This window comes from Melanaphis sacchari, unplaced genomic scaffold, assembly GCF_002803265.2.
Source record: "Melanaphis sacchari strain LSU unplaced genomic scaffold, SCAv2.0 Contig234_pilon_pilon, whole genome shotgun sequence".
NCBI lineage: Eukaryota > Metazoa > Arthropoda > Insecta > Hemiptera > Aphididae > Melanaphis > Melanaphis sacchari.
The window spans coordinates 180,857-195,041 of NW_020271111.1; the positions used below are offsets into that span (position 1 = coordinate 180,857).

Here is a 14,185-nt window from a genome sequence, read left to right on the forward strand (position 1 = left end):
CTTGTGATTTGTCGTTTTGATACTCGTTGGTCTCGTTGGTCGTTTTGCTATTTGTTAACTTTTTACTTATTACAATAGTTACACAAATTCTTACTTTTGTGGCATAATTTTCGTGTGCGTTTTAATTCACGTTCTCCACATCAAGCTATGGCGTCAGGGTCCAATTCCACGGGTCCGGATTTGTATATCGATGAAGTGTGGAAACTTACGAAAGGAACGGTCAACAAAAAGTTGGAACAATCCGAACCTTTTAGGATATTTTTGTCTCCCGTAGAATGCGATCCAGGAACACACACTGAAAGACTAACACTATCATTTCCAGGTGTGTATACAGTTTACTATATATTTTAAAAGACAACCAATTACAGATACTACATTAACTGTTAGTGTTATAATGGTATTTAAGGTATTAGCAATGTTGTAATTTTAGCCAAAATACACAAAATCAAATGTATAACTTTAATTATTATTTGTTTTAGAACTTTTGGACCAAAGTATCGGTGATTTGACCGAATCACTTCATATAAACTTCATGGTTGAGCTCAACTGGCTTCTTGCTCAATATATCATGACTAATCAAAAGTAATATGATGATAAATCTTGTTTATCAATAATATATATATTGACTTAATTTCATTATTTTATTACACTACATTTTAAGCCCCATTAAAAAGCATTAACAATAACAATTGCCCATATGCCTATTTTTTTAGTTTTACCAAATTTAATTTGTAATTGAACCAATTTAAATCTACAAGTTATAAATAACAATGCTTAAAATAAAGTTAGAAAATATCAATCTATGGGTTTTAGTAATGCAGCTACTAAAGACGACTAAATAACCAGAGCTCAAATTTAGTAAACAGTGCTGTGTCAACGCAGACTTTTTTGAGACTATTAACTCAAGACCAAAATTGGTGGGTGGGTATTAAGCAATGAATTTAGTGGAATAAAAAGTTTTTAATAATAATATTTATTCTATTATGTAAAATAAAAAAATGTAAACTAAAAGTTGCAGTTGTATAAATTATCAAATTATCAAATTATCAAATATTGGTTTTCCTTAGGTCTGAAAATTATTCAATAATCATATTACAGCATTTATCAATCTTTGTAAAAATTAAATTAATATAATAGAGTAGGCTTTCAATTTGTTTTATGCATCAAGAATTTCAAACTAAAAATTGTAAATTATTTATTTTTTGCATATTTTGAGCATTTAATTTTTTTTTTTTTTAATTCTATTATTTATTGCATGCAATCATGTCTTTATAAATTAATTTTATATTTTATATTAATTTTTTCATTTGCCTATTATTTATTAATCTACAAATATCTTTACATTTTTAATATATATGATATTAGATAATAATAACAAAAAAAAAATGTTAAGATATTATTTATATGTTTAATGCTATAAAATCTTATTGTTCAAAATGACAAAAGTTGATATTTATTCAATACATTAATAAGCAATTAGTTTTATATTATTTATTTAGTAATAATGTTGATTTGAAATTAGTAATAGAGGGTTATCCTTACGAGTTAAAAATGTTAAAATTATATACTTCACTATTTTAAGTGTGCAAATTGTTACATAATGGTCCATAAAACAAATTGTTATCTTGTGCAAATCCTTATTATATTTTTTAATCCTATTAATGTATTACATATTTAATGATAGGAGTCATAATAAGTCATAGCTAATTTATAGCTAGGAGCTTAAATTTTAAGGCATTGTATCAAACTATACTTAAACTTTTAAAAGAATAATTTTATATTCATACTACTTAAAGTAAAATAAGTTTGTACAACATAATTTTAATGTATGGTAATATTTTATTTTTAAAAGTAAATTATACTTAATTATTTATTTTTTCAGAAGGAAAAATATTACACTTTTATATGAACATTGTGATGAAAATTTAAGTGAATTAGATTTAAAAAATAAAATTCCACATGTAAAACATAAAAAAATAATTAATGATAATGCTTTTGGTCATCAGCATAGGTCAGTATTATTCATTAAATATAAACATAAAAACATTAAATACTTTCGATTTTAAATGTTATTGTATTGTACATTTTAGTAAGGTATCAATTTTTGCTTATGCTGATGGTAGTTTACGAGTTGTAGTCATGTCTGCCAATTTGTGTGAAGATGATTGGACCAAATTTACTCAAGGGTAAGTCACATAATTGTTATTTTTGTTTTTAATTTAATCATTTTAAATTCTAGAATTTGGGTAAGTCCAAAGTTTCCATTAAAAAAGAAGGATAATACGTTAGATGGTAATTCAAAAACTGATTTTAAAATAGATATTTTACGATATTTAAAATCTTTTAATGAACAATTATTAAGTCAGTGGATAAAAAAAGTTGAAAAAGTTGATTTCAGTCAAGCAAAGTAAGAACTTAGAAGTTAATAAAAGCTAAAATTATGAATTAAAAATATTAAAATCCTTTTGTTTTGTAGTGTATTTTTCATACCTAGTGTTCCAGGCAAGCATCAAGAACAGTTGTGGGGTCATTTATATTTGAAAAGTATTTTAGAAAAACATGCTCATCTACCATTTCGTGTACCATCAGAATGGCCTATAATAGCACAATGTTCCAATCTGGGGTTTTTGGGTACTACTGAAAATGGATGGTTTAAATCGGAGTTTATCAATAGTTTATCAGCATCTACTTATCATGATCCTACAGTATTAGACAGATATTCAGTTTCCTTCAACTTGGTTAGTTTCAAAATTAATTTAATATTTAACATAAATAATGAATTGTATCTTTTAGATTTACCCATCTGAAAAAAATGTTATGAATAGTTGGAATGGACCATTAGATGGTGTCTGTTTACCTTACAATAAGAAAACACATGAAAAACAAATATGGCTTGAAAAATACATGTGGTAAATATTTTAAAAATGTTCAAACAATTTAGACCTGTTTACACATAATCTCTATTTTGATATATTATTTTTCAGCTCGTGGGAATGCTATTCACGAAAGAGATCAAAGGTCATGCCTTATATAAAAACATATTGCCGAATTTCATCTTGTTATACACAAATGTCTTGGTTTTTGTTGACTAGTGCTAATTTATTAAAAGCTGCTTGGGGCAGAAAATTTAAGTCAAAAGATCAGAGTAACTACATAATGGCACATGAAGCTGGAGTATTGCTCTTGCCTCATTTTGTGGTAGTTATAGACTTTTTAATATTTGAAATGTTTTATTCTCTTAAATATTAATTATCTCATTTTTGCAGACTGGATCAGAAACATTTTCTATAGACAAAACCAAAACAAGAAATTCACCATATTTCCCTTTACCTTTTGACTTGCCATTAACTCCATACTCATCAGATGAAAAGCCTTGGACTGTAAAATATTAAATACATACATTATAAATAATTTTTACACTTGTTTGTAATGTAATAATTTATACTTATCCAAATTAATATACTCTCATTTTTTTTTCAATGTACACCACATATTGATAAAATAATATTTTGAGTATTTTTTAATTTTATATTAACTATAGAGCAATTTTTCAATAGAAAATTATTATTTATAGATATTTATATTTAATCATGTATAATTTTAAAATACAATAATTCTTAGTATGGTATAATATTTTAATTTAATTGTGTGAAACACCAAAACTACTATTCCATAGAGTTAAGCAATACATTTTATAATTAATGTAATAATCACAATAGTATAATGCAATGACATCTAAAATAAGGATTATACAGTGTATTATTTACTCATTGCGAGGATAAAAGAGGATTAATAGATAATAAAGTACTGGAAGGAATTATTTTAATTTGTATAGAAGAGTATTGTGCCAAACCCTATAAAATAAGCAATATGTATCTAGTTTATTTATGTGTGTGATTACAACAGAAAAATTTGCAACATCTGCAACGACAGGTTAGGTTATATAGGTTTTTTATAATTAAATAAACATTATTCACGTAAAATATAATATATTATATACATTTTCTAAAATGAAAGCTTAATAACACACTCAATATTCATTGAATCATCATGAAACCTACACCAACAGATTTGGCTCATCCTTTTATTTAACGAAAAATTAACATCAAGTTTACATTATTGTTTTTAAAGATTTTAAAATCAAAAAAACCATTTTCTACGCTAATTATATCACCAAATATACATTTTCAAAACTGAAAGTTTAATAACACATTCAATATTCATTGAATCATCATGAAACCTACACTAATAGATTTGGCTCATCCTTTTATTTAAAGAAAAATTAACATCAAGTTTACATTATTGTTTTTAAGGTTTTTATAATTAAAAAACCACTTCTCATGTAATACGTAATATATCATACACATTCACAAAACTGAAAACTTAATTATACACTCAATATTTATTGGATCTTATTGAAACCTACACTAAAATATTTGTTTCATCCTTTTATTTAAAGAAAGATTAACTTCAAGTTTAAAATGTTGTTTTTAAGGTATTTTATAGTTGTAAAACCATTTTCCATGCAAATTAAATCACCGAATATACATAATCAGAACTGAAAGCTTAATAACACACTCAATATTCATTGAATCATCATGAAACCAATACTAAGAGATTGCTCTCATCCTTTTATAATATAATAATTTCACATCAAGTTTACATTGTTTTTTTTTAAGGTTTTTTATAATTAAAAAACCATTTTTCATGTAATAATAAATTCCCAAAACTGAAACCTTAATAACACAATCAATATTCTTTAAATTTTCTTGAGACCTAGGCTATAAGATTTGTCTCGTTGTTCTATTAGATGGAAAATTAACATCAAAGTCAGAATGTACTTTTTAAGGTTTTTTATTATCAATATACCATTTTCATGCCAAATTTACTATATAATAATCATTTTCAAAACTCAAAGCTTAAATACACGATCAATATCCATTGAATCATCTTGACAACTATACAAAAAGATTCCGTTCTTCCTTCTCTTTCTTGAACGATTTGCTTAAAATTTATTTTTTTTAAACCGTGTTATCATAGAAGACGTAATTCTCTTATCTATACTAATCGATACAGATTGTTGAATATCATTATATTATCACTGAGAATAATAACTTAATTTAGATTTTTATTTTATTTTAGCGAAACCATAATGATTATTGTGTTTCTCTGTATACAATTAAAACTATTTTATTTATATTTAAAAGGTGTTCAACTAAGGATATCAAAAAACAATCATTATTAAATAGTTTTAAAACTGTGTTATTATTCTGCAATATTTTATGTCAATTATCAGGTGATTGTCAATGTTTTTTGAATGAACTTGTGCCATTATAAATCTTTTATTCATTGATACCATGAATACTTTTTTTCAAATTTTGTAATTGTTAGTATCCTTTTATATTCCACTGTACATTAAGATTGTTCTATGCTGGCCGACTACCGATAGCATTTATTAATTTATTTTAGTTTAAATAATTCCCATATCATTGTTTTTTCAGGTCTTATTAACAAGTAATTTATATTTTTTTTGTTTAGGCCGTAGCATCAAACGCATTTTGTCGTTACGCATTTCACATACATAGGTTATACATTTTCAAAACTGAAAGCTTAATAACACATTCAATATTCATTGAATCATCATGAAACCTACATCAACAGATTTATCTCATCCTTTTATTTAAAGAAAAATTAACATCAAGTTTACATTGTTGTTTTTAAGGTATTTTATAGTTATAAAAGTGATAGCGCTAATCAATTACAATCAGAGGCTTGTGTCATTAATCCATTCCATCAAAGTGGCCAACCGTGGTGTTTTGATTTACAGAGTTGAATTGTCATTGGGTAAGAATAAATGCTACAGTTATGTTTACTTGGTAGCGTTGAAAAGACTTTAAATGTACAAGTAATTGTATTTTACTAGTAAATAATGAAACTCGACCCTTAAATAAGGAAACCGAGAGCACCTATGGATATTATATAAAATCGTTTTAATCCCCGAAGGATTAAAATCCTCTTCTTGAATGCGTTCAAAAACCGTTTTTTTTTTTTTTAATATTTTCTTCTAGAAGTAAGCTTAAACTTTAATTTTAATCAAAATAATTCTCTGCATTCAACATAGTTTATTAGTTATTTTATCATTTTAGTCGTTTAAAGTTGAATTATAAAATATTTTTCATTTGATTAAAATGATATTTTATTGAATGTTTGGTTTAATTTTTTTTTATTTTACTATTCCATGTGTTTGATTATAAAATTGTCATAATAATTTTATTTAATATAATAATTCATATTTTTCTTTATTTAAGCTTAGATTTAAAAAAAAAATTAATATGTAACTTAGGTAATGATTTATGATTTTATATTTCTATTGTTATTTTCTAATAGGTAGCATTTTTTTTTACTTAAGATTAAATATTATTTAAAATAATCATTACACAGTTTTGGATAATAATAAATTTCACTTATATAAATCAAGTTAATAATTATTCAAGGTTACTTATTTAGAGATTATAAGTACTAGTGAACACTTAAACTCTTTCCTATCATCGGCGCATCAACATAATAAAATTAATTAATTAATAAAAATTATTTAAGTTTACACCTATGAAACACTCGATATAGTATGAAGATCACGTACTATCTTTTACTATATTATGTCATTTTAAGTAAACGTAGTAAGTGAAGCAGTCATCACAAATAATAATACTGGTTAATAATTTTCATTAAATTCTAAATATGAAATGTAAACTCTTAATTACAAATGGTGGCAGACATGGGTTTTCACAATTCTTATAACATTTTATACGGTATAAACTCATTGATTGCAACTTTTAATAAGATACACAGATAGTGTGTGTTTTTTTTACTGTTGTTTGTTATAAAACTTTACTCTACATGAAAAAAGATTTAGAGAAAAAATGTAATATGTTACTTTATATTAAACTATATCTCATACCTATAGAATATTATAATATAGTAATTACTTTTAAGTTATAAGAAAAAAGTTACTTTTTATATCTTTTTATACTAAATCAATTTTGTCGATAACTGATTTAGCATAAAAAGATATGAAAAGTAACATTTTTCAATTTATTTTATAATTACAAGAATCTTCTCCTTTGCTTAATTAGAGTTTTGAAAAATTTTAGATGATGATAATGATAATCAGTTCTACATTTTATACACTCAATCTTAATTTATGAATTCAATTTGACCTTTTTAATTAAAATAATAAAATACATTTTAATGTCATCCAATATACAAATTATATAAGTATAATAAAATAAAATGGAAGTAACTTAAGTAAGAATTAAAATATAATTATTTTTCAAATCCTTCATATCTTGAAGGTTCAAAATGTAAATAATATTCAGCTCATACCTATAGCCAAAGGAGTACTCCTGATGGCAAGAGAGGTGTTATCAATATAAACAATTGTGTTCTTGCTGCGTATTATTATATTTTATATTATAAGTGAACGACCACACTGATTTCCTATTTTAGAAAATCCACATAGTAATAATCATATAGAGATGGCAGAGTTAAATTATTTTGAGGTACAAATTTACACGATGCGTGATCATTAATAGATGAAATTATATACATAAATTATACACATGTGATGGCGAAGTTAATATTAACATAGTATTTTGACTAATATACAAAATGCTATATGTATATTCCTATTACCCTTTGTGAAAATTTAACTAATTCATTTTAATTTACAAACTCAAATTATTAAACGAAATTATAAACAAAAAAAATTATCAAAATTAAGTATAAGAAATAAAACATAATATAAAGTAAAATTATATAATTATTTCAAACATCATAATTTTTACAAAACATCGTTGTCGGCTTGTAGCCCAGAAGTTAAAAATAAGTATCATTTATTAAATAAAAAACACCTTTGGTACAGTTTTTTAATTAAAATATCAACTGAATTACAACTCAAAGTTGACAGCGGCGAGTGAGTAACAATAATTAGCATGATGTACGAGTAAAACAATTAATATAAAGGGCGAAGGCAACAAAGGTTCAATTGCAAGGGGAAGATTAGGGATATATATATCTTTTCCCTTAATTCCTTATTTTTAGTTTATATTTATATGGTTTATAATCGTGTTTATATTAAATCTTAATTTTATCTGTAGGTAATAAAATGCTGAGATTTTGGCATAAGGAAAAAATGTTGATATACAGTCCTAGATTGGGATCGGCAACCCGCGATAAAAATGTATAATTAGTGTAAAAATATTGTTTACAATTAGAAATTGAGTTGCAATATGGCGAAAGTTCAGTTTTATTTGACTCCACAAAATTCAGCGCGACTATTGGCTGTGTCTGAAAAATAACAGCACTCTGAATAAGCAGGCAGATAATACCAGCGAAGAGAAAACCGGTGGAACCAAGGATAAATTAAAATCGTATATTATACATGGATAATAGGTAGTAAGATACCTTTATTAACAAACAGTTTGTCGGCTCGGCCGGTCGGTGTGTGTCACGTGGATGAAAAAACACTCATCCAAGGGTCAGTGAGCACAACTACTCAAAACAGGTGGGGTATACAGTAAGGAGGTGTAAGTCACTAGGCCGCAATCATCTCTCTCGTCACCCAAATTCTGTGAAACCGGACTACCAATGTGCAGGACCGTCGCCTTTGTCAATGATACAATACCACCACCGTACTAATACATCGTCCTAAATTTAACAGCGGTGGAGTGAGGTGCAAGAGATATACATATTATGTATAGTAGTATTATTATATCTCGTTACTTGCCGCCCATTGTTGTCCTTTTGACAACGGTACCAGCTCCGCTTATTAAATCCCGATAGAGTGCTGAATCGTTGCCTGTCCTTGAACGTCTCCACCACCCACAGCCGCTGAAATATTACTACAACGATGCTATCGAAAATTTGCTCAGCAGTCGGCACATTTGTCTCCCGTTATTAGTCAAAGTTAGTCGTACAGTGCATTTCATATACGTCCGAGTTAACGATAACCGTTGATCATGGAGACATTTAAACTTGACCCGAACAACGAATCGCACGACATGCAATACATGTTGGACAATGGTGTCGTGAATCAATCCGAAGTTGCGTAAGTGCAATATACAACAATAAAATTATTATTTATGTTAAGTTTTCTTCTAAACTGGTAGAGGGATTAGTAGTAGGAATATTTCTGTTGTGTTATTACTTACAATACCATATGGTTTTATGTTTTCTATTTAGTAAAGTGATTGAAGGACGTAAATTGCTTATGAAAAAAGCGGAAAAGAATGAGGTCACTCAATATGATTGTTTTACGCAGATAGATGCTGAGTTGAGATTACTGGATGTCTGCAAATTGAAAAGCCACGTAATATCACGAACTCTCTGGAGTTTTCACACTAACTGTTATTGTAATAATAATTTAGAATTAATTTTTTCTATTATTTCGACAATAGCAAGGTTTGCAAGATCAAGACATGAAGGATATTTACGATAAAGTATTTAAAATGTTGATCAATCGCATTGACTTCTTGCATTTCAGTATGCTACAACTATTCCCCATTTATTTGCAACATTTGATACAATATATGAATTTCCGTTCTATCAACGTAAGTTACCGATCAATTTATTAATAATTTTAAGATGTTGTACTAATACAATTTTTAAAGATAAGTAACTTAGTACCTTATTAGTAATTAGTAATAGTTGCTCTGTGCTCAATGATGTAATTGTGTAGGTATCAATCAATAACGACTATATGTATAGTAGATATATAGTATATACCCACCCGATTTATATTTTTTAACAATATTAGTGCATTACCATTTACCATAGTGTAGTATCGACGGTAATAATACACCTAATAATTAACCATTAAATTTAATACTATATTAATAATAATATTATATTAGAGTTGAAAAGAATAAATGAAATAATTTAAATAAAATTTCTATTAGACAATTTAAAATTTAAAATAAAATAAATTTTAACTTATTTATAACTAATCAAGAAATTATTATTTCAAACATCATTTTTATTTCAAAATAACTAGGTATAAAAGAATAAAACAACGTAAATAATATTAAAATAAAACAATTTTTATAACTTTTTAAAATTTGTATTAAACAATTCTAATTTTTCTAACAAAAAACTTATTTTCTTCTAATAATTATATGGACTAATTTACAGTTGAGACATTACCAATAGCTAACATGACTGATAAGAAATAAATTAATTTATGCTGTACCCATGTTAATCTAATACGTTATAAAAATATCAAGCTAAGTTATATTTTATGGATAAAATTACTTAACTTTTAAACTTGTTTATGCCACGATAGTAAATTTTAATATAATTCGTTTACGCGGAATATTATGAATTAATAATATTTGCCATAATTGATCTAATTTTGATCGATATAATAAAATAATCCAAATAAGATAATAGTCATTTCAAAATAAATTGGTAGTAACCAATACATTATAATTAATGAAAAAATAATTTTTAATTTTCAGATACCATATATCATTGACTTGACTATGTTGACTAGACTAATGTTAAAGATTCATGACGATCCCGAAGTCTACAAAACAGTTGCTTTGTATGAATATAATCAAATGAAAAAATCCTGATTCAGCTAGAAAGTGTTTTTTAGAAGGATTGGATTACCACAAATATTGTAAAAAATTACATATGGATGCTTTTATTTTCGAAATTCAGTGCATTGAAGATACTTGTGGTGAATCACTTTCTTCAGCGTTGTCAACATATAAACATATCTTTTTGAATGTCAAGGGTGACTTGGAATTTCATTTCGAATTGTTAGATACAATGTTGAAACTTAAAAAAATTTGGGATTTACATTACCGTGTTGTAAAGTAAAACATTAATTTTAGTGTATTTAATTGGTAGATAATATTAATTTTTTAAACTACTTATTACGTAGGGATATGTTCAAGCATTACAAACACGATGAAAGAATGTGGCAAAAGTTGGCTATGATTAACTTTGATGGTTTTATCTTTGATCAGGATTTGAAACTTATAATATTTGACAGAGATTGTAAACGTAGACTTTCGTTAGTGACTGCATATTTAGTTTTTTATAATTATTAACTTATAGTGCCTATTGATGATTTAAATTGTTTAGATATTTTATAAAAACATTTGATGAATGTTTTAAGAATGAATGGATTGCTAAATTTGTGAATGAAAATGTGGAACGAGTGTTTCAAACAGCGTATAACGAAGGAATCTTAGAAAAAGCAGAACATTTTCTTTATTGGGTGAGTTTTATGAAGCATAACTACTACTTTTCCTTATAATAATAAAAATGAATAATTTTTAAGGCTGAGCATAACATTGGGGAACGCGATGAAATTTGTTCAAAGGCGATTGAGATGAATAAAAATAATTTAAATATTTGGACCGAAATATTAACACTTTATATTGAAGGTGAAAAAATTCAAATGGCGTATAAAGTTTTTTGAAGATGCCATTATGTCACTGCAGGAATTGGATACAATGTCATTATTTGAATTAATGGAACAATTTATACTTAACAAAGACAGAAACGGTATAATAATTACATTCAATAATTATTCATTTTAGATAGTGAAATTTCATACTTTGCATTACCTATTATTTCTTAATGGTTACAAAATATATACCTTTTTAAAGTTCTAATTATGTCTTATAATAAAATTAATTTCATAGTTTAAATCAATATTAATCATCTATAATACTTAGTGATAGGTTTGATAAGTATTTGGTTTAGTTATTATTATTCTTCAGAGGCCCTTTATTTATTTGTTTTAGTAATGATATGAACCTGATACTTATTATTTTAATGGACATATTCTTTAACACACCGTTGATCAAATTGATTATAAAATTTGTTCACTCTCTGATCAATTTCCTCTGAAATAGATGTTTTACATTTGTTAAAAATCACAGTAAGAAAAAAAAATCAGTAATAAGTAATTAATTAATTAATAATTCGTTTAATATTTTACCAATGAACATTACACAAATAAGAGAATTGTTAAAAAAAAATAATTGAACATTAGACCTATTTACTTCCAAAATATATGGTCTTTTTTTTAAGGCCGTGTAGATAAGTATATAATTATATAAATGCAACAAATATTAAAAGGTAGGTATCAAAACAGGTATGCCCAACCCGCTGCCCACAAAGGTGTCCAACCGGCCCGTGTAAAAAAAAAAAAATTTATTATTTACAAAAAATGTATTTTATTAAGTTGTTAAGAATATACAATATTTTACAATTTTGAATTTTTATATAAAAAAATGCATTGGATTTTAGAATATTAATAAAAAAAAATTAGTGAGAAATTTGGGCTTGTTTTTCTTTAACCAATCTTTCAATGTTCGGAGTGAAATGTGTAACGCTAATTTTTAATAAGAAGTATAAGTACAATAGATATACCTATGATTAATCTATATTTTATCGATATGAATAAAAAAAAAACCCCATGAAGCATATACGGGCCGCAGTACAAACATACATTTTGAATGTGGCCCGCCAGTTGAAAAAGGTTGGGCATGCCTGTATTAAAAGGTATTAGAGGGGCTGAGCAAACATTTTCATAATTGAATGCTAATGTACTTAAACAGTTTTCAAGAGGTTTTGTGAGTATCCATAACTAAACAAATACAATAATATTATTTTAAATATGATATAAACATATTTTTTTTTAGCTTTGTAAATTTTATCGTCTTGCTTCACATATGTCATGCGCCAAAATCAGTTTGATATACAGAGTGAAATACCTGAATTGGTTTGGGCAATTCCATGATATATCTGATATTCGTAAACTGATTAAAGAATTGGTTATTTTACAGCCACCTTGTATAAAATTATACATTGATATGATTTATCTCGAACAAACCTCGAGCATCGTCAACTTACTGCAAATCAAAAAATTGTATGACGAAGTATGCACTAAACTGGGACATGGAGATGTTGGTAAGTATAATCATCGATTTGCGAGAATTATATACCTATTCCCAAATCCAAGGTAAATGGTGATATTAACTATTATGCTTATTTAATTTTCCTATTTACATATTTACAGAGTTATGGGCGAGTTATATTCGATTTGAGTACACGCATGTTGAAAGATATAAAGCAACACGTATTTATAAATCGTCTTTGCAATATTTGGGATCAGAGTTATTTAAAGTATTGACAGCAGAGTTCAACAATATTAAAAACAATTATGAGTATGTGTATAATTAAAAATATCAAAATAAAATAATTGCAGATTTTACTTAACTCAAATTATATTTTATTTTTTAGAGAAGCCAACCTGGTTGTAAATTCAGAAGTTATTAACCTTGATGAATAATAATTTCAATATATATCTACTATATTACATTATCTATTAAATAAAATATTGGCTATTAATATTCTATTAAATGTGTTTAATTAATAAATAGCTAGTAGGTATAAGTAACTAGTTAAATTATAATAATATTTGGTATCTCAAAGTTACAAAATATTATACCTACCTACTTATTTACACTTTTCAGTTTTAAAAATAATTTCTTAGTAAAATCATTACATCTTCATTTAGTAGTTTTTTTTTTAATTTATTTTATGTTTTTTGATAATTTTAACATTTGAAAATTAAGAATGTCTCAGCTTATTTAAAATACATAATTATTTAATTTTTAATTTTAAGATTATATATCTAATTATATAAGGTAAATTTAAGTTTTAAGTATAGCAATTAATATTTATTTTTATTGTGATAAATTGTTTTGATTTTAACATAAAATTGTTTTATCTAATTAATACATTTTTTTATTTTAAAATACCATAATAATTAAGGCTAAATGATTCACAAATTTTGTTTGCAAAGTTCTTTAGTTGCAAGAGAAAATGTACGATTAACAATTTTGATATTTATCCATAACTCATTCTAGTTCTTACAAAATTATGCACAAAATATGTATTTCAAATTATTTGACTTAATTATAACGTGTATTATATAATTTAATATTTTTAAATTTAATTAATAAAATTAAAAAAAATGTATATACTTTTGTGTTTTTGTTTAGTAAAATCTTTGTGTATACTGACCTTTTTTTTTAATCTACCTGTAATGTGATACTTTGGTTAGTTGACAAAATAGATGAATAATAAAATTTATAAAATTTGT

At 25.5% G+C, this 14,185-nt stretch overlaps 1 protein-coding gene and 1 pseudogene across 1 annotated transcript; both read left to right on the top strand.

Annotated features, from left to right (window-relative positions):
- On the top strand, positions 1-3,399 carry LOC112594519 (probable tyrosyl-DNA phosphodiesterase). Its single transcript, XM_025339329.1, has 9 exons — positions 1-322; positions 480-582; positions 1,883-2,011; positions 2,091-2,186; positions 2,240-2,407; positions 2,477-2,738; positions 2,794-2,909; positions 2,985-3,198; positions 3,267-3,399. Exons 1-9 carry the CDS (start codon positions 148-150, stop codon positions 3,390-3,392), a joined length of 1,389 nt encoding a protein of 462 aa, XP_025195114.1. The 5' UTR covers positions 1-147; the 3' UTR covers positions 3,393-3,399.
- Positions 3,400-9,336: 5,937 nt separating this feature from the next.
- On the top strand, positions 9,337-13,369 carry LOC112594523 (annotated as a pseudogene).
- The last annotated feature ends 816 nt before the right edge of the window (positions 13,370-14,185 follow it).